Raw genomic sequence first — 24,884 nt, 5'->3', positions numbered from 1 at the left:
CTCAGTCTCTAAGTTGTGTCCCCCTCTTTGTGACCCTATGGCCTGTAGCCCACCAGGCTCTTCTGCCCATGGAATTCTCCAGGCAAGAATACTGGAGGGGGTTGCCATTTCCTTCTCCAGGGGATCTTCCTGACCCAGGGATTGAACCCTCATCTGTATTGGCAGGTACATTCTTTTATCACTGAGCCACCTGTTAAGCCCACACTCTTGCTGATATGCCAACAATACATGATCCTGGCCGTTCTATATCCAGGCAGTTTCTCAAGGTTGTGTTGACAGTGAGTAACGCTGAGGGATGAAGTAATGTCTCCCTTCAGGACAAAGGGCAAGTTTGCTTACCACCTACTCAAAAAGAAGGAAATTCTACAAGCTCAGAGTTCCTCAGCTGTGGGGCAAGTCTCTCCGCGTTCACCGCTGTGCGCGGCGGAGTGGCGGGGGTGGTGGGGGGGAGGAGGGGTGCGGGGGGGGGGGCGGCGGCGGCGGGGGGCACGGGGTAAGCGGTACTGAAGCAGACGCAGCGCACCTGCTGTTTGCTAAGTGATGAGTGGTGGGTTTCTGTGTCTCTGACTTAGGAGTCTCATGTCTTTGTCAGACTAATTCATTAGCTTGTGAGTTAGGTGCAGTCCCAGGCCCTGATACTGGCTTGTTTTGGTCACATGTCATGTACATGTATTAGTACTTGTACAACATAAATATCCCTGGAGGAGGAAATGGCAGCCCACTCCAGTATTCTTGCCTGGGAAATCCCATGGATGGAGGAGCCTCGCGGGCTACAGTCCATGTGGTCATAAAGAGTTGGACACGACTGAGTGATTGAGCACAACATAAATACCAGTTTTGATTTTTTAAAAAAAGAAAGGTAAAAAAAGAAAAAAAATCATATATATATACCAAAAGTCAAAGCTCTCAAATTAAAGGAAAGTGAAAAAACAGCAACCACCCAAAGAAGAAAACAGAGACTCTGCTCATTCCTACCCAACAAAATTTGTTAATCCCTCTGTAGATATCTTTTCAGTGTCTTCCATGTAGATTCCCACATTTTTATTAGTCTTTTGCAAAAATAAGATCATAGCATAATGGGAGGGGGCTCAAGAGTGAGGGGATATATGTATACTTAATAGCTGATTCATGTTGTTGTACAGCAGAATGCAATGTGACATTGTAAAGCAATTATCCTCCAATTAAAATGAAAAAAAGGAGGGTGCTTTCCTGGTGGCTCAGTGGTAAAGAATCCACTTGCTAATGCAGGAGGCACAGGTTCGATCCCTAATCTGGGAAGATCCCACATGCTGTGGACCAACTAAAGCCCATACACCACAACTATTCAGCCTGTGCTCTAGAGCCCCGGAGGTGTAGCTACTGAGCCCACGTGTGGCAACTACTAAAGCCCGCGTGCCCTAGAGCCCGTGCTCCACAACAAGAGAAGCCACCGTAGTGAGAAGCTCAAGTACCACCCCCTGGAGAGTAGCCCCTGCTCGCTGCAACTAGAAAAAAGCCTGTGTAGCAACAAAGACCCAGCACAGGTAAAAGTGATTAAATAAATACAAAGTTTCAAAAATTAAAAAAATAAGATCATAGCATGCTGCTGCTGCTGCTAAGTCGCTTCAGTCGTGTCCAACTCTGTGCGACCCCAGAGCCGGCAGCCCACCAGGTTCCCCCGTCCCTGGGATTCTCCAGGCAAGAACACTGGAGTGGGTTGCCATTTCCTTCTCCAATGCAGGAAAGTGAAAAGTGAAAGTGAAGTCGCTCAGTCGTGTCCGACTCCTAGTGACCCCATGGACTGCATATTCAGTGCTCAATAACCACTTTGGTTTAGTCAGGCAGTCCATGCCTGGGGCTGTTGTGGTAACCACCCCCAGCTTCTTGAGAAGTCCAGAGCCCACCAGGAATTTCATGCAGCCTGCAAAGGCTCTCACTGCCCCCAGCCAGAGTCAAGGGCTTCCTCTTGCCCTGGTATTTCCTGGGAGCTCCTGGGGCAGAGCGTGCTAGCCTTGGGGGCGCACCTAACAGCCTGGGGACCACAAAGGCAAAGGAAACCGCCTTCCCCTCCCATCTCCTCCTCCACACCCCTTTGTTTTCAAGCACCCATCTCCACCAGCTCTGCTGTGACCCCTATACCTGTTCCAGAGTCACCAGCTTGCCATCCCATTTTCCAGTGAAGATCTAGGAATCCCCATTCCAGAACCCACCCACCATCCCCACCTGCTGTAGCTGAGACCTCAGAGCCCCTGTCATCACCTGGGACCCTCAAAAAGTGAGTGATGCCTCTCTCATCACAGGGCAATGTCGGAGCGGGGAGGGTGGGGCAGGATGCTGGAGTGGGTGGAGCCAGGGCCACTTCCTTTCCCCTTGGGGCCCCTGACCGCCAGTCTTGCCCCAGCTTCAGGAGGAGTTGGAGCAGCCTGGTCGCAGCCCTGTGCCCTTTTCAAGTGAGCTGGTAAGCAGTGGGACGTGGTGGGGCAGGGGCCTCGGTGGACCTGGGAATGTGCCTCTGGCTTGAGAAGACCTTGCCAGATAATGGGAAAAAAGGACGAGGAGGCATCGGAGCTGCATGCGGTCAGGGCAGGGCAGGATGGGATGGCAATGGCTACAGCGCGCCGAGGGGTCCTGAGGGATAGAGTTGATGGGGGTGCAGCCAGTATCTTGTTATTTCTGACACTAGTGAAAGCAAGGGTGGAAAAAGCCGTTGAACTGGCAGTTGGCAGGGAAGTGGGCAGGAGGGGAGGCTCGGTCCTCCCCCTACCCGCAGATCCTTATGTGCTCTACTTCTCCAACTTCCCCACCCTCAGGTCCCAACTCCTGCTCATGCCTTTTGCTTTGGAAATGATCCTGCTTCTCGTCCTCTTCGGGAGCATGAGGGCGGAAAACCTGACTGAAGTGTCTCCAAGCAGCTCTCCTTTGTGGATATCTAAACCCACAACAGACTTTCTTTCTTCTTCGGTCTCTGGGAAGCCAACAGTCAACTCAGTGACTACCAGTCTTACAACAAACAAGGTCTCTAAGATGAGTGATAACCTTGAGCACCAGACCTTCCCGCCTTCCTATATACCCAATGTGGTGTCCTCTCTTGAAACTTCCCCTGCTGCCAGCAGGGACAGTCCTGTATCTGAGTCAACAATATCCCAGGAAGATTCAACCGAGAAGTCAACAATGCCCATGAAAATCTCTGATACCCCCAGCATACCTGGTGTCTCAGTAATGAAACCTATAGGACTCCCTACTATGACTGGTGAAACCATGGCAACTAGCCCTCTGGATACCTCCAATGGGACCAGTGGAACCCCTGTCACCATGGCAACTAGCCCTCTGGAGACCTCCAGTGAGACCAGCAAAGTCCTATTAACTATGGCAACTAGCTCTCTGGAGATCTCTGGTGGGACCAGCAGACCTCCTGTCACCATGGCAACAAGCTCTCTGGAAACCTCCAGTGGGACCAGGGAACCCCTTGTCACCACGGCAACTAGCTCTCTGAAGACCATCAGTATGACCAGTGGATCCCCTGTCATCATGAAAACTGGCCCTCCTAAGACCTCCAAGGGGACCAGTGGACTCCTGGTCACCATGCCAGCTACCTCTCTCAAGACTCCCATGGGGACCAGTGGCCCCACTAGCCGTGGCGTAACAACATCCAGCCCAAATACCTCCACAAACATAAGCAGGAGGGACAAACTAATTCCAGCTCAGGGGACAAACGGCACCCTGCTGGTGGTTGTGCTCGTGGCCCTGCTGGTGGTCGTTGTCCTCGTGGCATCAGCCCTGTTGTGGTTCCGGCGGCAGAAGCGGAAGACGGGAGTCCTGACACTGAGCAGAAGTGGAAAACGCAACGGGGTGGTAGATGCCTGGGCTGGGGTCGCCCGGGTGTCTGATGAGGAGGCCATGACAGCGACAGAGGGAGTGTCTGGGGGGAACAATGACTCTGATGGCCCCCACAGGGAGGGCTCTGGCCAGCGACCCACACTTACCACTTTCTTTGGTAGACGGAAGTCTCGCCAGGGCTCCATGGCGCTGGAGGAGCTAAAGGCCGGGGCAGCCTCCAGCTTAAAGGGGGAAGAGGAGCCGCTGGTGTGCAAAGAGGATGAGGGTGCAGAGGCCCCTACTTCTAATGGGCCAGAAGTGAGAGAGGTGAAGACCCCTTAATGCTCAAGAATCTCAAGGCTAGAGTTTAGAACCATTCCTGCTTTTATCACCTTCCCTCCCATCATCACCAAGAGGTTGATATCCAGCCTCCTCATCCGTCACCCAGCATTTTTACCCAGCGCTCTTTGGATTTTAATACAGCATCTTCACCCTCAATCTTCATTCAGCTTCTTAACCCTGGCTCTTCTAGCCAGCATTCACCCAGCATCCACCCCCAGCACCCAGACCAGGGCCTACACCCACTGAACACTTGCAGATGGAACGAATGAAACTTCCTCATCAACCCCTACTTCTCCCCATCACATTTTCTTCACTTTTTGGTCATTGAAACTAGCTGCCGAGTCTCTGGAAATGCCAGACTTCCTGGATTGATGATTTCTCAGCTGATTCCCCACAAATATCAGGGAAGAAGGAATTGGCAACCCAGCAACCTCCCACTTCAGGATTACTCTGGAAAGTACATAATGGCCCCATGGATTGGGACATTTGTAGTGGATTAGCCCATGAATTGCCTGTAACTCTGGGTGCCAGTGGTCTGTGCCAGGCTGGCCCAGAGCATGGGCTGGATGGCGTCACCTTGGGGTGCTTTCAGTGTATCTGTGACAGCCCCAGGCCCCTAGACTGGCCCATGGTCCCAGCTGCCACACTCCCCCCAACTCTGGATGGAGGCGGCCAGAGGCTTCGGTTGTTTCTCCTCCCAAGAGCAGAGGTGAGAAGTTTCTGGGCAGGTGTAGTTCTTAGAAGTCTTGGCGTCGGCGTGGGTCCACTCATGCGTGCGGTTTGTGTGCAGGAGGCAAGGACTTGGTGATGTTGTGAACGACAGTGGGGAGCAGTACAGACAGTGTGAGGGAGGGGCAGGAAAGGCTGCGGAGGCTGGGGAGATGCCACCCTAAAGAGGTGCTGAGAACATAGGCGCCCTTGTCTTTGCTCAGATGGGTGGGGATGGAAAATTTAGTTCTGTCTGGCCTGGCGTGAGAGAAAGACTGCATGTGTGACTGAGCGTCGTTCTTCCACTCAGCCTCAAAGTACCCCGTAACCTCTACCCCTATCCCCACTCCCCCCCCACCCCTCCAGCCACACCCTCCCCCACTTGCCACCCCCCACTCTTTCATCCATCATCCCCTCCCCTCCCCCCCCCCCAAAGGGCACACTGAGTCCCAGGACTCACTGATGCTGTTACCCGTTTAATGTGTTTGTGAGAGAGGGAGCTGTGACAGGTCCCAGAACCAGGAGCATCCCTGTGGCTCTGGGATGGAGAAAAGGGGACCAGACCCAGCTGCACTATCTCTGAGACCAGCCCAGGCCAGTGCCCTGGGCACCACGTGGACCCGGAGGCCGTTGGTATTTCCCCAGAACAAAGAGGATTTTCAAAGAGGAAGTTGTTAAGAGGAGCAGTGACCAAGAGCAGACGTACTGACCTACAAAAGGAGAGGCCAAGGGACACCATGGTGGTGTGACTGCCAGGTGGTTTGGATCGGAGGGGATGTGGGAGACAGGGAGAGGGCTGGGTCAGACAGTTCATGGGAGGGTGGGGGAGAGATGGGGAGAGAAGTGGCGGAAAGTGGCTAGGGACCCACCCAGAATTGTGCCACCCACACCTGGGGAAGCGGGGGTGGAAATCTAGTCTTCCCCACACATGTCTGGGTGCCCTTTTTTTTTTTTTTTGGCCATGCCATGCAAGCAGGAGGGATCTTAGTTCTGCAACCAGGTACGGAACCCGTATCCTTTGTCAAAATAAATAAATAAAAAATAAAATATTTAAAATACTAATTTTGTCCTGATGGTAAAATAACATTTTTCCTCTTTTGCAAAATTGCCAGCACTTTCTAGTATCTTAAATAACAGAATACTTCACACACTCAACCATATATGGTATTTTATTCTTCATCTTATATTTTAAAACGCATGTTCCTATTTTATTTTCAAAAGTGCACATTATAATCAGTTACAAGTACAGCTTTGTCATCCAGTGCAAATTCCAGGTGGAAGAGGATTTTGGTCTTGAAAAATCTAGTCATGTAATTCACTTCTCCAGTCAGGGAAAGGGTCTCAAAGCATGGTTCAAAGTATATCTCGTTTCTAAAAGTGGATATTTACACTTCATTTTCCTCTGCATCCATAAGTCTGCTCCTGTTTTGGGGAGTTTTGGGGTCCAACCATTAGCCATCAGAAAACTCAGGCTATTCTGGAGATCGTCTGTGTATCCCCAGCAATGAGCTGCCAGTGGGTGTCTTCAGGACAGCTAGCCAGACCATGGCCAGACCTGGGGTTCTTAGCAAACCTGCCTGCCCAGCTCATGTCTTCAGGACAGCTAGCCAGACCATGGCCCAGATCCCCAGTGCTGCCAGCCACGGAGAGGGCCACATACTCACTCCTGCATTTGCGCATGCTCCGCCTGAAGCCCGCCCACTCCCCATCTTGCCCACCCCACACGCATCTTGACTTCCCTCCAACCTCCTCTTAGCCATCAAGATGTTGCTCAAATGTCACTGCCTTTGCGAAGCCGCCCTCGCTGCCTCCATGCCCAGCAGAGGGTTTCACCTCCACTCTGACAGTGCCTCATGTGACAGGAAGAACAGCTGGGCTGTCATCATGCGAAGGTGTCCCCTGTTCCTGTCGTCTTTATGACTCCAGATTCCGGAGCCTGGCATGCTTACCTAATGTGTGTTTACTGAATGGAGGAGTACATGAATGAAAGAATGAGCGAACGATGTTTTTCACGTAAGCCATGGCAGGATCAGATGTCTTTTGACTTTGTTTTTTGCAGGTACAAAGTTAATTATTAGAGATAGCACAACAAGTGGGAGAGCAGGTAGAGAAACAGTTTGTTTAGTTAACACAGAAGCAAGGCAGAGATGCTCACGCAGAGAGGAAGGGTGGGGGCGTCCCCCCTGTGAGGAGGAGCCAGATCAGTTTTTTGACTGAAACTGGCATCCAGGAGCATGGCCTGAAGGCAGTGCCACCGGAGATGGGAGCATCAGCCTAGTTCAAGTTAGATAGGGTGGGAGTCTGGTCTAAGGCAAAAGAAGAGGTCAGGCTTGAAATATATTTATCTAGAGAATAAGATTTGTGGAACTAATTGACTATTGAGATGATGAGAGGAAGAATGAGGTTGGACTCCAAGGTTTCTGTCTTGGGAGATGAAGATGCTGACATAATTATGTGAAAATGCAGAGAGATGAGCAGTTTGGGGAGAAAACATGAGTATTTCTGTACTTATGTATTTATTTATATTTTGCCTGCTCTGCACAGCTTGCAGGACATCAATTCCCCAACCAGGGGAATTGAACCTCAGGCCACAGCAGTGAAAGTGCTGAATCCTAACCAGTAGTGACCAGGGAACTCTCCATGAGTTTGTTTTTAGAACTGTCAGGAGGGATGTTAGAAGTAGAGACCTGAAATTTTGGAGGGATCAGAGCTGGAGAAATAAAGAGTCATCTGAGTTTGCATAGCAATTTAAATAATGGCACTGATGGATAAATGCATAAACTGTATCATTCATTGTGTAGAATGAGAAAAGGAAGAGCTGTGGAGAGAATCTTCTTGTGTTAGGGCAAGCTAACTGCTATTAATAAGCAACTGCCAAATCTCAGGGGTAGAACTCAAAAGAAGCTTTTTCTTGCTTATGCAACAATTTAGTGTTGGTATTTGGAGGGCAACCTTCCACGAGCTCACTCAGGGACCCAGGCTCCTTCTATCTTACGGCTCTGCCATTCCTAGGGAGGATCATGGGAAGGCTGGAAGTGGCCTGTATCACTTTTGTTCACATTCCACCGGACAGAATTCAGTCACATGGTGGTCTCTTTTCCCGGGGGCTGGGAAATGTAGTTTAGCTGTGTACTCAGGAGGGAAGGGGCTTCCCAGGTGGTGGGAATGGTAAAGAATCTGCCTGCCATTGCAGGAAGAGACATGGGTTCAATCCCTGGGTCAGGAAGATTCCCCTAGAAGAGGCCACGGCAACCCACTCCAGTATTCTTGCCTGGAGAATCCCATGGACAGAGGAGCCTGGTGGGCTACAGTCCATAGGGTCGCAAAGTTGGACACGACTGAAACGACTTAGCATGTATGCTCACCAGGAGGGAAAGAGGAACAGTCCTCGCCACACTGAGGGGACACCACAATTTGAGGAAGAAGGATCTGCAGGAGGCAGAAGAGAGCCTTGAGGAAAGAAACCAAGAGAAAATGACGTCTAGGGGGAAGAAAGGGAGAAATGGTTCGGAGAAGGGCTGTCAGGAGCTAGCCTGGACTAGACAGAGGCAAGCAAGGATGGAGGCGCAACAATGGAGCTCGAGCTTGAGCTCTTTCAGTTTTGTGCCGCAGGACCCTTGCTTGCCTCACGCGAGTCCAGTCCCTGCTGGGGTCGAGTGCCGCCCGCAGAGGCAGAAATCCGAGAAGGCTGGGAAGAGGCCAGGGTCTAGCAATCAGTCAATGGTCCCAGCAACTTTAGCAGGTGGTTCCGATGAAGAAATGGAATCTCCAGCACTTCTGGAACAGGAACTTGCCTGAAGTCCCAGTACCATAATTGGCAGTTTTTCCTGGTTTTCTTGTTCAGAAGTCCGGCTCTAATCTGTTCGGGGACCTGAAAGTACTTTGGGAAGAAGGAAGGGAAGGGAAGTGGCTATTTGCTGAGTTTCTACTCTATGTCACCCGTGGAGTTTTTCACTTGAGTGTCAGCTGAAACCATGAGGATGGTATTACCCCCATTTTACAGCTAAGGAAATGGAGGAACAGAAAAAGGTAAAGAGGTATCTGAGATCAAAAAGGGTGGATGTAGGATCTCCCCAGTGCACCATCAGAAAGGCTCTCCAGGGGCTTCCCGGGTGGCTCAGTGGTATTAATAAAGAACCCACCTGCCAATGCAGGAGACACGGGTTTGATCCTGGATCTGGGAAGATCCCACACAGGGAGGAGCAACTAAGCCCATGTACCACAACAACTGAGCCCACGTGCCCTAGAGCCCGAGCTCCGCAACAGGAGGAGCCACCGCAACGAGAAGCCCCTGCAGTGAAGCTAGAGACTAGACCCCGCCCACTGCAACTTGAGCAAAGCCAGTGAGCAACGAAGACCCAGCACGGCCAAAACTAAATAATAAAATTATTATTATTATTATTTTTTATAAAAATGCTCTCCAACCCTCGGAAGGAGCACAGGCCCTGGTGCAGGGCTGGGGAGGCTGGTGACTGGCAAGAATAGGAACCTTCCGCTCAAAGAGGAGAGGACTTCTGAGCTATTGTGGCTGAGTGTCCTGGAGGCAGGAGGGAACCCCAGACAGGGGCAGGGCTCTGGTGGGGTGACAGGGCTGGTCAGACTGGCCCCACCCACCTCCCTCCAGCTTCCGGCCTCTCCAAACATTGGATCCAGCAGTGGACACAGCAGTCGGCCAGCTCCAAGCTCTCATGGACCCTGAAGGTAAAGAAGCCTCCCAGACCTCTCTCCCTGCACCACCTTCTGCCCCTCTTCCGCGCATCCCCGCATCCCATCTCGCCTCCGTCCCCAGCCTTCCTCCTCCGAGATCGAGTCTCCGCTGGACCAGCTACTCTCTTACCTACCTCTGTCTCCCTCCAGTCTCTCTGACCCCAAGCACTCTTTTCTGCCCTCCAAAGGCCTCATCTCACTCTAGTTTCTCTCTCCACCACGGGTCCTCATTTGAGCTCTGGGGAAGAAAGGGGCTTGACCTCTGGGAAATTCGGGGATGGCCTAGAAGTGGCTGCATCTTTGGGGGTGCTGAAGGTGCAGGGTAGTGGGAGGCTGGAGCAGCTCCGGACTTTGTCCCTCGCTGACAACTCTGGAGGAGTGAGGCAAAGTCCTGTCCCATGCACCGCGAGGGCGGGGGAGGGGGCCTGAGTCCTGTGAGTCCTGGGATTCTAACACATGTGAGGAGTGATGCCCAGAGGAGGCTGGATGCAGGATGGCACAGGCCAGGCTTTGGAGTCAAAAAGCCTCCTGTTCGAATCCAACCTCCACTAGAAATAGGCTGTGTGACCTTGAGCCAGTCACTTGAGGTCTCAGGGCCCCATTTCCTTGTATCTGCAAAATGATAATACTATAAATAGTTTCCTGCTCCTCAGGTTGGGGATGGGGGCAGGAAGTGACAGGAACATGGAGGGCTCCCTGCCGCTTCACAGTCCTCTCTCCAGGCTTCTCCTTCCCCAGCTCTGGCCTCCCTCTCCTGGTCCAAGGCTTCTTCAGGGCCCACACCTGGCCCCTCTGGCTTGGCCGTGGAACCAGCTCTTGGGGGGTCAAGACCAGTTCTTAGTTTAGAAATTATCTCAGAGGACTTCCCTGGTGGTACAGTGGATAGGAATCCGCCTGCCAATGCAGGGAACACGGGATCAATCCCTGATCTGGGAAGATCCCACAGGCCACGGACTCCTAAACTCTGTGTGCCCGGAGCTACTGAGCCTGCGTGCTGCAACTACTGAAGCCCGTGGGCCTAGAGCCTGTGCTCCCGACAAGAGAAGCTGCCACAATGAGAAGCCTGTGCGCTGCCACCAAGAGTAGCCCCCCCGCCCTCCGCTCACTGCAACTATAGAAAGCTGGTGTGCAGCAACAAATACCAGCGCAACCAAAATTAAGTGAATAAACAAATTATTATTTTTTTTTTTAAAGAAATGATCTCAGAGTTAGAGCTGGGGTTCAGGTCCCATCCCTGCCACCAGCCAGTTGTGTGACCTTAAACAAGATCCTTAGCCTCGCTGTGCCTTGGTTTCCTCATTGGGTAATGTGAAAACAGTGCCTACCCTCGGGTTGTGGTGAGGATTAAATGAGATAATACACATCAGGCGCCTGGTACAGAGATCACTCAGTGCAGTTACACTGGTGACGGTGTTGGGTCCTCACAGTCGTCTCTCCAGCTCCGAGGCCACCCCATTTTGGGGAAATGTGCTTGGTGTGTCTACTCAAACTCCTCTGGTGCCACCAGCTCCATTTCTGTTCATGTCTCGTCAGCTTCCCACTCAGACCGGAAACCTCAGGTCACCTTTGACAGCTCCCTCTCCCTTGAACCCCAATATCCAGACAGTTGCTGTGTGCTGTGGATCTACCGCCACGTCTTTCTGGTCCTGTCTCCCTCTGGGGGAGCCTTCCTCTGAGTGGCGGCCTTCACGCATGAGGTGACACTGATGTTTAACCCAGCCCGAAGGGTTGGTGCTGGGATCACTGACCGGGAGTTCAGCCAGGAAGGAGTAGTCAGATCAGTGGGGTGAGGCAAAGGCTGGGGACGCAGAGGAGAGGAGGGGCGAGGACAGAGTTGGGCTAAAAGCAGATGGCAGGCTGGGACTTCCCTGGCTGTCCAGGGGCCAAGACTCTGTGCTCCCAATGCAGGGGACCTTGGTTCGGTCCCTGGTCAGGGAACAAGATCCTGCATACTGCAACTAAAGATCCTGCACACTGCAGTGACCAAGACCCAGCACAGCCAAATTTTATTTTATCTATTTACTTTTTAAAATATGAATTTATTTATTTTAATTGGAGGTTAATCACTTTACAATATTGTATTGGTTTTGCCATACATCAACATGAATCCGTCATAGGTATACACGTGTTCCCCATCCTGAACCCCGCTCCCTCCTCCCTTCAAATTTTAAAAGAAGAAGGAGAAGCAGATGGCAGGCTGGTGGCCAAAGTGTGAGCAGGGGCCGGAATCCCAGGTCTGGGGTGTGGAATGCAGGAGGCAGTCCCTGTAAACAGAGGTTCTCCCTTTGCCCTTTATCTTGGTTCGCTGCTTCCTTGCCTTGGAGAAGGAAATGGCAACCCACTCCAGTGTTCTTGCCTGGAGAATCCCAGGGATGGCGGAGCCTGGTGGGCTGCCATCTATGGGGTCGCACAGAGTAGGACATGACTGAAGCGACTTAGCAGTAGCAGCAGCTGCTTCCTTGCCTAGGCTGTTGCAGTAGCTTTGCAACTTATATCTTTCAGGGCTTCCCAGGTGGCTCAGACAGTAAAGAATCTGCCTGCAATGTGGGAGACCTGGGTTCAGTCCCTGGGTTGGGAAGATCTCCTGGAGGAGGGCGTGACAACCCTCTCCAGTATTCTTGCCTGGAGAACTCCATGGACAAAGGAATCTGGCAGGCTACAGTCCATGCAGTTGCAAAGAGTTGGACACAACTGGAGAGACTAAGCACATTACATCTTTCAAGAACCCTAGGCATGAGACTTCCCAGGTGGTCCAGTGGCTAAGACTCTAGGCTCCCAATGTAGGGGGCCTAGGTTTGATTCCTGGTCAGGAAACTAGATTCCACACACCACAGCTAAATATCCCACACGCCAAAACTAAAAAGATCTCACTTGTCACAGTGAAGATCAAAGATCCTGGGAGGGGCGGGGCAGGGGGAGGCTGCAACTAAGACCTGGCACAGCATTTATTTAAATAAATAAATAAATATTTTTAAAAATCTTAAAAAAAAAAGAATCCTAGGTACAACTTGCACATGAAAACTTAAAAGTGCATTTTTCATCATGTGACTTCAGATCAAAAGTTTGATGAATTTGCCATTGCCTGTTAAGTGAGACCCTAACTGTTTCCTGTAATTCAGGGCCTGCTCAGTCTGGCCCCTTCCTCCCACTCAGCCCTCTCTCTCACCATGTGCACCTTCAGCTCCATAAGCCTCAGGCCTTCCTCTGCCCATCCAGCCTCAGCCTTCTCTTACTGCTCTCTCCTTAAACGCAGGTCTCTTCTCCTTGTCTGAAGCCCTGTAGATTGTTTTACCACTTGCGTGACAGGCAATCCCCTTTGGTTCTCTTTGGAGGTCATTTCGCCTCTCTAGGGAGAGAAAGGGAAAAGAAAACTTTTTATCTGGAAGCCGGGGTGCTAACCAGCCTCTGTCTCCATCTGGTGTTTGCCAAATGGATCAACAAATAAGTAGATGGGAGAACAAAGCTGCCAGAGTCAGATCCCTGGGTTCAAAGACACCAGCTGAGTGGGTGTTGGCTCAGGCCCTTAACATGAGCCGCCCATTTCCTCCTTATTGTAACCCTGTGCTTTTTTCATGAAATTGACTCTCAGAGAGGTTAGGAAATTGCCTTAGGTCACCCAGCATGTAGGTGATGGAGCCGGGATTCGAATCAGGCATTTCCGACCATCCCCTCCCCTGCCCCCCATCCAGGCTATTCCTACTGCACCAGGAGACAGAACGCTGGACCCCTGGATTGGCTTGTAGAATTCTGTGAATAGTGATATAATAAATATATAATAATTAAAAAATAATTGAGTGAATTATGTGATAAGGTGGGATAAGTGAGGGGACTCTGGGTCAGCTTGCCTAGACTTATCCTGCCTTCACACACTTCGGAGCTGTGTGAACTTTGGGCAAATTACTTTCTTATTCAGTGCCTCAGTTTCCTTATCTGTAAAAGGGGGATAATAATAGTACCTACCTTATGAGTGTTGTTGGGAGGATTAAATGTATTAATATGTAGAAAATACTTGGGACAGGGCTAGGGAAGGACAATATGTGTTAGCTGTTATTATACACGATGTCACTTCAGATTCTATTATAGACAAGTGGTAGCAGGCACCAGGGTTTTAAGAAAAACCTATAAATGCAAAACCTTTACAACTGACATCTATTTAAATTTTTTTTTTTCCAGTCAGTTGGGGAAAACCATCATTACTTGCTTTTAGCTGGAACATTTTGTCAGCCTCATATAAGTCACTGTTGTTCCAAGCACAAGCCATATGGTTACACACGGTTACACCCGGTCATACATCAAATTAAGAACAGAAACTTGTGGTATTTGTCTTACATGCATTTGTAGAACCTGCCTTTGTGCCAGTTCATCAAAAGCAGGATCAAGTACTTATTACATGATTGGAGGAAAGATGCAGGGATGGGAGCTCTGATTCTAGCCCATTCGCTCTTGGTACCAAGCCACTGGCCAGTTAGGGCAACATAGAAAAATCAGTTAATAGGGATTCTCTGGTGGTCCAGTGGTTAAGAATCCACCTTGGAATGCATGGGATGCTGGTTTGATCCCTGGTCGGGAAACTAAGATTCCACATCCATTGGAGCAACTAGGCCCGTTCACCACAACTACTGAGCCAAGCATTCCAGAGTGAAGCATTCCATTCCAAACCAATAGAGAAGTTTGTGTACTACAACAGAAGATGGCAAGTGCTGCCGTAATTAAGACCCGGCGCAATTAAGACCTGATGCAGCCAAATAAAGAATGGGGAACGTTTTTTAAAAAATCAGTCAACAATCCAGAATCCAGACGAGAATAGCAAAAGTGCCAGTGGTGGGAGGAGGGAGGAGGAATCTTCAAATATTCTGCCAGAGTCTTCAGTTTACCTGCATCTTTTTACATTATTTGTAAAGAAATAAATGCAGGAAATTTCCCCAGATGCTTTGTGTGTGTGCATGCTCAGTCGGTTCAGTCACGTCTGACTCTTTGTGACCCCATGGATTGTAGCCTACCAGGCTTCTCTTTCCATGAGATTTCCCAGGCAAGAATACTCAAGTGGGTTGCCATTTCCTCCTCCAGGAGATCTTCCTGACTTAGGGATTGAACCCTCATCTCTTCGTCCAGCAAGAGGCAGGCGGATTCTTTACATCTAGCGCCACCTGGGAAGCCCAACTCCCCCCACCCCCACCCCCCGCCCCCGTCCAGATGCTTCAGATTCCCTCAGAAACAGAGATGCCAGTTTTTCGAATCCTCTCCCCCTGCAGTGGAAGCACAGAGTCTTAACACTGTACTATTAGGGGAGTCCCAGAGATGCCAATATTTTTAAAAATTCTGGAATAACCAGTGAAGAAAGTATTGCCTTGAGAGATCAAGGTGACACTTCACAGGGTCACACTATAATCTCTGAAGTTCAGGTGTCTTGAGAGACTATTTACATAGAACAACAGCGAGGATAAAAACGGGACAGACAGGGCTTACAGCTGTTTCCTCAGTGCTGCGACTTCTGCTCAGGCAGCTGCAAAAACAGCCTGCTTCTCTTGTGCAGTTCCTTTGAGTTTCAGCAGCTAATTAGGAGAGCCTTATTTTCAAAGCTCCCCACAGGAATTTCTGTTGTTCGAAATGCACAAGAGAGTTGGGGCTTAAAGAAATCCAGATGTATTTATTTGTTTTTCAGGAACATTCTGCATTTACAATAGCTGATCTTGCCTAAGAGAGCCAGACAGGAAGCCCTGCTGGAGGAGGCAGTGTGGTTCTAAAGCTAAAACTACCTTCTTTGGACAGGGAAGACCAGGGTCCACGCTGGTCATTTCCTTTTCTTATCTTCTAATTTTTTGTTTGTTTTGTTTTGCTGTAATGCGTGGCCTACGAGATCTTAGTTCCCCAACCAGGGATTGAAATCAGGCCCTCTGCAGTGAAAGCACAGAGTCCTAACCAGTGGGCCACCAGGAAAGTCCTATGTTCTTTAGGTAATTTCCCTTTGCATTTCTGAACCTAGGTTCTCTGTCTTAGTAACCTCTACCATGAAGAAGGGCAGTAGGTAGGATTTGTGACTTTGTGTATATATACATATATAGGCTTCCCAGGTAGCTTAGCTGGTTAAAGAATCTGCCTGCAATGCAGGAGACCTCCACTTGATTCTGGGTCAGGAAGTTCCCCTGGAGAAACGATAGGCTACCCACTCCAGTGGCCTGGAGAATCCCCACAGACAGAGGAACCTGGCAAGCTACAGTCCATGGGGTTGCAAAGATCGCGACTAAGCACAGCACACTACACATATATATAGCAAGTGCCAGGCATCTGGCGCTCACCAAGGTATAGTAGTCACACAGGTTCTCGTCCTGTGGTTCGGAAGCTCTCAATTCTGTTATGAATTAGAATTAAATTACCACATTCCAGACCAGTTACATTAGAATCTCTGGGGGTGGGGCCAAAACATTATATACATTTGGCACAGCTCTCTGGATAATTCCATTGTATAGCCAAGGTTGAGAATCACTGCTTTATTCATCCTCCCCAAAAATTTCTTTGACCTTATCCTAAGTGAAGGTCCTCTCTCTCCTTTCCATTTTTATCTGTTTTATTTTTTCATTATAGAGAAACTTCAAATGTACACAAGGTAGATAGAAAAGTATGATGAATTCTCACATACTCATCATCCAGCTTCAACAACCACCAACTTTTGGCCAATCCAGTCCCATCCATACTCCCCCACCCTTTTCTTTTGGCGGTGCTACTCCACATGTAGGCTCTTAGTTCCTTGACCAGGGATTGAACCTGTTCCCCTTGCAGGGAAAGGATGGAGTCTTAACCACTGGACTGCCAGGGAAGTCCCCATACCCTTTAATTTATAACTTCCAAGACTATCTTAAAGGAAACCCAGGTCTCAAATATTTCCATACATAAATATCTCAATATTTTGTTATTTTTAAACTGTTTTTAAAATATAATTTTTTTTTGTATCACAACCATAACCCACTTCAAAAAATATTTCCTTAATGTTACCAAATACCCAGTCAGTGTTCGAATTTTTAACTGTTTCGTAAATGTTCTAATCTGATTTCCATTTGTTTGGTTGAAGTAGGATCCAAATAAGATCCATTGTGACTGGTTAGTATGGGTTTAGATTCTTTTAATCTTTGGTTTTCCTTGCAATGTATGGGTGGTGCTAGAGGTAAAGAACACTCTGGCCAACGCAGGAGACTGTAAGGGACTCAGGTTGGTCCTGGGGTTGGGAAAATCCTCTGGGGGAGGGGATGGTACCCTACTCCAGTATTCTTGCCTAGAGAATCCCATGGACACAGGAGCCTGGTGAGCTATAGCCCATAGGGCACCAAAGAGACAGACCCAACTGAAATGACTTAGCACACATGCACGGAGAAGAAACTGGGCTATCTTCTAGAGAGTTTCCTATGGTCTGAGTTTGGCTGGCTGTATCCCAGTAGTATGGTTTAACATATTCTTCTGTCTTCCAGTTTTCTTGTGAATTGGTGGTTGCGTTAGAAGTGTGATCTGACTCTGGTTGAGCTGTTTTGCCAAGAATATTCCACAGGTTGGGGGGTGTTCTGTCCGGAGTGCCCAGTATCTGGTTGACTTTCCTCTTGACGTTGGCTTTTGATCCAGTCCTTGGATCCACCAGGTTACTAAGGTTGCAAAATGATTCCTGCCTTTTGGCAGAGTATTGGTGCTTGTTTTTATTTAAGTAGACAATTCAACGCTTTTTGGTAAATTTACCAAGTTATGCCACCATCACCAGACCATTTCCATCACCCCAGTAAGATCCCATGTTTAATTTTTGGCCCCAGACAATCACTCATCTGATGTCTTGTCTCTCTCCATTCGCCTTTCCTGGATGTTTCATATAAACCAAGGTATACAACAGGTGGTTTTGTGTGAGCACTTGTTCTTAACCTTTCTGTGCATCTGAATCCCATGGGGAGCATTTCCAAAACTTGGGTTCATGGGAACCGCCCTGGAAAGATTTTGATTCGATTGATCTGGGATGGACCTGAGCAGCAGAGACCGGAAAGCTCCCAGGGGCTTCCGATGTGCAGCCCAGGGGGAGGGCCCTCCTTTCTCAACTTCCCTCCCCCGCCCCTCCCTTCCCTTGACCATGTGGCTTCTGCCTCAGAAACGATCTTCCATCTGCCCCAACCCCTACCCCCACCCCGCCCCGGCTCCTCCATTGGTTTCTGCCCAGTTCAAGGCTTCCTCACTTTCTGTCCTGCCAGTTGCCCCAGCCTCCTTTTGCCTCCCAACCTGTCTCCAGTTGATGGCTGAAGTGACCTTTCTAGAACTAAGTCATAATCATACCATTCCCTCCTTTAAAATTCTATGATGACTTCTAGGATTTGTCCAAAGTTCTCCACTAATTGGTTTAGCCCCCTTTTCACTCTGGCCTCAAGCTTGAGACATTTCTCCCATGAATCCTCCACAGCCCTCCCTTACCTCCTTTATCTTCTTGCTTCTGAACCTCGAGCACTTGCTCTTTTGTGTCTTGCCCTCCCTCCTCCCCACCCTCTCACCCCTGCCTGGCAAACATGACTCATCCTTTAAGACCACTAAGACTCCCCGCTTCCTCAGGGACCGTTAGTCATTTCTTCCTTTTCGCTCTGGGTAAATGCTTCATTCATCCCATCAGCAAACACACCTGCTGTATGCCAGCGTTCCTGCTGTTGTTCAGTCACTCAGTCGTGTCTGACTCTGCAACCCCATGGACTACAGCACGCCAGGCTTGCCCGTCCTTCAGCATCTCCCGGAGCTTGCTCAAATTCATGTCCATTGAGTCAGTGATGCCATCCAACCACCTCATCCTCTTGCCCCCTTCTCCCGCCTTCAATCTTTCCCAGCCATCAGAGTCTTTTCCAGTGAGTCAGCTCTTTGCATCCTGTGGCCAAAGTACTGGAGCTTCAGCATCAGTGCTTCCAGTGAATATTCAGGGTTGAATTTCCTTTGTGTTCTTGAGGATGTTAGAAATATAAATTCCCTGAATTTTCATAACAAGTCTATGGGGTTATCAGTGTTATTCCTATTACAGTTGGTACACAGAAGGTCCCCTGAAAGGTAGAGCCACCTGCCCAGGATCACTTAGTTAAATGTAATAGAAGAATATTGGAACCCATGCTGAGTGGTCCTGGAGTCTGGGCTCTGATTCCTTCCACTGTGCCACCTCTCTGCTCAGATAAGTATCATCAAACACTTAATTTCAAACTAAACAATATAAGGGGACTTCCCTGGTGGTCCAGTGGTTAAGACTAGGTGCTGCCGACTGGGTGCAAGTTTGATCCCCGGTGTGGGAATTAAGATCCCACATGCCTTTTGCATGACCGAAAGATAAAAATAATGTGAAACTGGACTTCCCTGGCGGTCCAGTGGTTAAGAATCTGCCTGCCAATGCAGGAAACATGATGAGTTTGATCTCCAGTCCAGGAAGATTCCACATTCCTTGGGGGCAATTAAGTCCTCGGGCCACAACTATTGAAGCCCACCGCCCTGGAGCTCATACTCTGCACCCAGAGAAGCCACTGCAATGAGAAGCCTCTAGGCACAACTAGAGAAAAGCCTTTGCAGCAACAAAAACCCAGTGCAGCCAAAAGTAAATAATTTTTAAATAATATGAAATTGTCAATATGCAAGCCGCACACTTGTTTGGGTCAGCGTGCCAGGCACTTGGGCTATAGCAGAAAAATCAGTGGACCTCTTGGCCCCCGGGAGAAAACACCAGCAGAGGATGACATTGACGGATGAATAAGGAGCTGCGTGAGCACGTGACCTGGTTTAGGGGGTCTATGAGAGCCCCCGGCCAAAGAAGTGATGTCTAAGGGAAGATCTGAAGAGGACTGAGAGGTGAAGGAGGTGTCTGGGGTGAGGGTGAGGAAAAGGACTTCAGGGGGCAGGAACAACCTTAGAATACCATAGGCGAAGGCCTGAAAGCTAAGAGAAAGAGCTGCCCGTTCTGCCACCCAGCAGTTAGTACCTGGCACAGAGCTAGCGCTCAGCAAGGATTTGTCCAAAGAATAAATGAAAAATGGAAAGAAGTCAAGAGAGCTGGCACTGATACAATGAAAGTGAGGCTTTGAGCGGGAGAGAGATCCACTTAAATTTCCGTTTTTACGGTTTGATTTTGAAAGTCAGGTTTAATGAGGTATAACCACAGACAGTAAAATTCACCCTTTCCTGTGTCAACTTCTATGAGTCATGACAAGTGCATCAGTACTGTAGCCACCATCATAGACAAAATCTAGGCTAGTTCAATCACACCCCCGGACTGGGTGCTGCTCCCTTTGTGGCCAGCCCCTCCCCCGCCCTCAGGCAACCCCTGTTCTCTGTTGTATCATTTTGCTTTTTCCAGAACATAGCTACATAGATGGACTCAAATAACATGTCACTTTTTTTTTTTGGCTGCGCTGGGTTTTCGTCACAGCATTCGGGGTCCCCTGCATTAGAAGGCAAATTCTTAACCACTGGGCCACCAGGGAAGTCCCAGCGTGTCGTTTTCTGAATCTGGCTTCTTTACTTAGAATAATGCATTTGAGATGTGTGCCTGTTGGGTGTATCAGTAGTTCATTTCGTTTTTCATTGCCAAGTCGAATTCCATTGTATACATGCATCACAGTTTGTTTATCTGATACTCACCAGTCCAAAAATTCAAATTCACTTTAAAAAGTAAATATCACAGCACCTGGGTCTGAATGGAGTGGGGGCCTTTGCATCCACCTCTGCTCTTTGTTCACTGGCCCTTTGCCTGGCTGGATCGTGAATGGTGGAGACAGGACTATGTCTTTTTCATTGACTTTGTTCCCAGCACCTGGCCAGGGCACAGCTGGTTCTGAGGAGGGAATGAGAAGCCACTTGGGTCGTTGCAGAGAACATGGGGAAGGAGGGTCAGGTGAAAGCACAGAGATCTGTGGCTGGGGTGGGGAGGGGCAGGTGCTTGGTTTTGGGAAAGAAAGGCTGAAAAAGAAGGGCTTTGGGCTTCACAGATGGCTGAATGGTAAAGAATCCACCTGCCAATGCAAGAGATGGCAACACTCCAGTATTCTTGCCTGGAAAATTCCACGGACAGAGGAATGTGGCAGGCTACATTCCTGTGACCTCGGGGTCACAAAGAGTCAGACACAACTGAGCGACTGAGCAGGCATGCACCTTCTGAGAGTAGAGCAAGCCAGACCGTCTGGCCTTAACTTCAACTTGGAGCAGGACTTCCTGGTGGTCCAGTGGTTAAGATTCCATGCTCCCAATGCAGGGGTTACGGGTTCAATCCTTGCAGCGGCGGGGAGGACTAAGATCCCCACATGTGGCGTGGCCAAAAGACAAAATCTTCAACTTGGAGTGAAAGTAGGGGAAACAAACAACCCCCTTTACAGGCTATCGAATTGTCACCTCTGCCCACTTCAAGCTGAGTCCATCTGCGGCGCCCTCCACGAGGCTGTAGTTCTTCTCTTGACTAACAGATGGCAATGTTGCACCATTGTGTGGTCACCCCACTCATTTCAACAGACACAGGGGCCCTGCAAACCAGCAGTAAGGACCTCAGAGAACACTTTGTCCTTAACGCTTAGAGGGCTTGGCCACACTCCTGAAGCTCTGTCTCGAAAAGCAAAGGCTCAAACACAATCTCCCCATATTCTTTCCTCCTTATACTACTCCATCTCTAGAGAGAAGGCATGTTTTGGAGGGCAAAGGTGAAGCACAGATGCCCATGACCCTGAGGCCCGGCTAGTCTCACTCTGCTGTCAGTTTGCTTTGTGACCTCAGTTGACTTGCCTTTCCTTTCTGGTCCTCAGTCTCCACGTCTATAAGAAGCTGAACATCCAGCTTTAAAATTCTTGGTGCTATGGAAAAGACAGGGATCGGGAAGACTTACAGCTCGTGTTCTCCTGGGAGCTTCAGCTAATAAATAACCCATCCTTCTATGAAAGGCAGATGGAAAAGCCACAGAATGACATTTTAGGTGGCTGCATGTCTCTTGTAGTTGACAAATAGCTGTTGATCCAGCATTAGGTTTATCAGATACAATACAGGGCACTCAGTTGAATCTCAGATAACTGACAATTTTTAAGAGAAAGCATGTCCTAAATATTGCCTAGAATATATTTATACTAAAAAAACTTTGATGTTTGTCAGAAATTTAAATTTAACTAGGAGACTTCCTGGTGGTTCAGTGGTTAAGAATCCGCCTGCCAATGCAAGGGACACAGGTTCGATCCCTGGTCCCGGAAGCTCTCACATGAGCCCGAGCACCCTGCAGTCCACCATCTGCAACAAGAGAAACCACCACAGTGGTGCCTGCGCACTGTAACTTGAGAGTAGCCCCTTGTTGCACAGAGATTGCACACAGCAATGAAGAGCCCGTGCCGCCAAAAATAAATAAATACATCAATTTAACTAGGTGTCCTGTATTTTCATTCGGTCAATCTGGCAACATTGTTCAGCTTACAAGGCCTACCCAGTGCCTCAGCCCTCTCCCAGGACCCCCAGATCTTCACCCTGACGGCTAGTGCCCAATTCAGCCAGCGGTTAAATATTTTGACCATCACTCGACTATCAGAAAGGCAGCCAACATGTAATGCCATTCTCTCTCTTTCCCTCCCAGGCCTGGCGTGTCTGCTGCCTCCTGCCACTTTGGCCGCCCTGGCAGACAGCTGGCTCCGAGAGGACTGCCCAGGCCTCAACTACGTGGCCTTGGTCTCGGGGACAGCCCCCTCGCAGGCGGTGCTGTGGGCCAAGTCCCCAGGGGTGCTGGCAGGGAGGCCCTTCTTTGATGCCATCTTTGCCCAAGTCAACTGCCAGGTCTCCTGGTTCCTCCCTGAGGGATCAAAGCTGGTGCCTGTGGCCAAAGTGGCCGAGGTCCGGGGCCCTGCCCACTGCCTGCTGCTGGGGGAGCGGGTGGCCCTTAACACGCTGGCCCGCTGTAGCGGAGTTGCCAGCGTGGCTGCTGCTGCGGTAGAGACTGCCAGGGGGACCGGCTGGGCCGGGCATGTGGCAGGCACGAGGAAGACTACCCCAGGCTTCCGGCTGGTGGAGAAATACGGGCTCCTAGTGGGCGGGGCTGCCGCCCACCGCTACGACCTTGGAGGGCTGGTGATGGTGAAGGACAACCATGTCATGGCAGCCGGTGGTGTGAAAAAGGTGTCTATCTGTCCAGCTGAGCCCCTACCCTGGCCCTGCTCCAACCCCAGCCCCCATCACAGTCCTTCCCCGCTACCAGGGACCCCCAGCCACTCCTTGGTGAAACAGTGATGGCCTGGGGCGGGGTGGGATGTGAGATTCCTCGACCCCTCAGAGGTTCCATCTGTGAAGGGAGGGGTTGGACTTGCTTCTTCTCCAGCCTTCTTCAGCTGGTTGGTATGATGCTCCAGGGCAAAGGACGAACTATTGGAAGCCAGTGTTGATGACTCTACAATCTTGGGCAGGTCACTCGAACTCCCTGGACCTGTTTCCTTTATGTGAAACTGTGCTTAAAGACCTTTTCGAGTCTTAATATTCTGAGTTGATTGAACTCAGGTCCAAATGCCAAAGTGTGCCGAATCTGGCCTTGTTTTGCCTCACAAAAATGGTAATTTCATGTGGTTTCACCTAATGTGTGTGTGCTAATGTGCAAGAAGCCATTTCCACGCCCCGTTTCCTCATGAACCCCAAGTGTTAGTCACTCAGTCGTGTCTGACTCTTTGCCACCCAATGGTCTGTGGCCCGCCAGGCTCCTCTGTCCATGGGATCCTCAAGGCAAGAATACGGGAGTGGGTTGCCGTGAACCCCAAGCTCATTATCTATCTGGAGCCTTTCGCGTGGCAGTTCCAGCTCACTTGCCCTGGGGCGGCCAGGTGCCACCCGGTCTCACTGTCACCCCTGCGGCCTGCCAGGCGGTGCGGGCGGCGCGGCGGGGGGCCGACTTCGCCCTGAAGGTGGAGGTGGAGTGCAGCAGCCTGCAGGAGGCTGTGGAGGCGGCCGAGGCAGGAGCGGACCTCGTCTTGCTGGACAACTTCAGGCCTGAGGTGAGGCCGGGGCGGCTTTCTGGGGAGGGGCGGGGTCGGGGGCTCTCACCTCTCCCCGGTTCGTGTCCCGCAGGAGCTGCACCCCACGGCCGCCGCGCTGAAGGCCCAGTTCCCCAGTGTGAGTGTGGAGGCCAGCGGGGGCGTCATGCTGGACAACCTCCCGCAGTTCTGTGGGCCCCACATCGATGTCATCTCTTTGGGGATGCTGACTCAGGCGGCCCCAGCCCTCGATTTCTCCCTCAAGCTGTTTGCTGAAGGGGCCACTCCAGTGCCCCACGCCCGCCGCTCCTAAAGCCAAGGAGGCTACCCAGGCAGTGGGATAAGGTGGTTTCATGGGACCCTCAAGGTTTCTTTAAGTCCAGTGGCCAACAGGACACTTTGGCGTTAGACTGTGCTGAGGCCGGCTCTGCCACGCGCTGCCTGGGGGACTGCGAAGGACTGACTTCACCTCTGCTCACTTCAGTTTCCTTGTCTGTAAAATGGGTCTAATCAACCTTACGGACTTCTTGGGGGTGGTAATTAGCACAGAGTAAATGCTCAGTAAATGTTAGAAATTGCCATCATTCATCTGTTCTAAGATGCACTCTTTTTTCCCTCCACACACTGAAGTCGCCTTAACTAACAGCATCTAATGGTCCCTGTCAGACAGACATGGGTTGTCACGTAGCCCTTGTGGTCTGTGCATGCGGCTTATAGGTACAACATGATAACGATCTATGTGGAAATTAGTCTTCCAACAAGCATAAAATAGAAATTGTAAGTACTAAGAAGGGACTGGTTTGACAGTTTTCTTTTTCAGTAAGTGTGTGTGTTTCTGGGATTCCCAGGTGGTGCAGACATAAAAGAATCTGCCTGCTGGTGCAGGAGATGCAAGACACATGGGTTTGATCGCTGGGTTGGGAAGTTCCCCTGGAGAAGGAAATGGCAACCCACTCCAGTATTCTTGCCTGGAAAAATCTCACGGACAGAGGAGCTTGGTGGGCTACAGTCCATGCGGTCGCAGAGTCGGACATGACAGAACACTTAATGCAACGTGATATGTGTTTTACAATCAATGGTGTCTTATATTTAAGGATATGTGGACCCAGTCTGATGTCCAGCTGGAATATTACACTTGGTTAACGCCCATGTTGTACTGATGACTAAGTATTTCACGTTTCGCCTCTGGCTACTATTGCCATCTCTTTGGTTGGACGTGAGAACTTGTTCATTCCTCACTTTTGGGGTCCCCAACAGACTCCACCACCCATCCTTCTCCAGATGAAACCCCCATTGGGTGCTGAAGGCCTTTTAGGATATCATTAGTTGGGAGAGATACGCAGCTGCTGAGCCTCTGAGAGGACCAGAGCCTAG

At 50.1% G+C, this 24,884-nt stretch overlaps 2 protein-coding genes across 3 annotated transcripts; both read left to right on the top strand.

The window, feature by feature from the left end:
• Positions 1 to 1,283: 1,283 nt before the first annotated feature.
• On the top strand, positions 1,284 to 5,907 carry SPN (sialophorin). Of its 2 annotated transcripts, none has more exons than XM_069570807.1 (4): positions 1,284 to 1,523; positions 2,157 to 2,254; positions 2,381 to 2,437; positions 2,790 to 5,907. In XM_069570807.1, exon 4 carries the CDS (start codon positions 2,806 to 2,808, stop codon positions 4,135 to 4,137), a length of 1,332 nt encoding a protein of 443 aa, XP_069426908.1. In that variant the 5' UTR covers positions 1,284 to 1,523; positions 2,157 to 2,254; positions 2,381 to 2,437; positions 2,790 to 2,805; the 3' UTR covers positions 4,138 to 5,907. The 2 variants fall into 2 exon arrangements, with proteins under 2 accessions (XP_069426908.1, XP_069426907.1); XM_069570806.1 differs by having other exon boundaries at positions 2,083 to 2,254.
• Positions 5,908 to 9,337: 3,430 nt separating this feature from the next.
• On the top strand, positions 9,338 to 24,094 carry QPRT (quinolinate phosphoribosyltransferase). Its single transcript, XM_069570805.1, has 4 exons — positions 9,338 to 9,546; positions 22,133 to 22,668; positions 23,400 to 23,531; positions 23,605 to 24,094. Exons 1-4 carry the CDS (start codon positions 9,534 to 9,536, stop codon positions 23,821 to 23,823), a joined length of 900 nt encoding a protein of 299 aa, XP_069426906.1. The 5' UTR covers positions 9,338 to 9,533; the 3' UTR covers positions 23,824 to 24,094.
• Positions 24,095 to 24,884: the final 790 nt, after the last annotated feature.

The sequence above is a fragment of the Ovis canadensis genome, chromosome 24, assembly GCF_042477335.2.
Source record: "Ovis canadensis isolate MfBH-ARS-UI-01 breed Bighorn chromosome 24, ARS-UI_OviCan_v2, whole genome shotgun sequence".
Taxonomy (NCBI): Eukaryota; Metazoa; Chordata; class Mammalia; order Artiodactyla; family Bovidae; genus Ovis; species Ovis canadensis.
Note: the sequence above shows the minus strand (reverse complement) of the source record. Positions and strands in the feature narration are given on the sequence as shown.

Excerpts from the sequence above, each read along its gene's own strand:
- SPN (XM_069570807.1), top strand. The coding sequence starts at position 2,806 with ATGCCTTTTGCTTTGGAAATGATCCTGCTTCTCGTCCTCTTCGGGAGC.
- QPRT (XM_069570805.1), top strand. Across the intron at positions 22,669-23,399 it reads CAGCCGGTGGTGTGAAAAAG|GCGGTGCGGGCGGCGCGGCG; the intron begins GTGTCTATCTGT and ends GCGGCCTGCCAG. Across the intron at positions 23,532-23,604 it reads TGGACAACTTCAGGCCTGAG|GAGCTGCACCCCACGGCCGC; the intron begins GTGAGGCCGGGG and ends CGTGTCCCGCAG.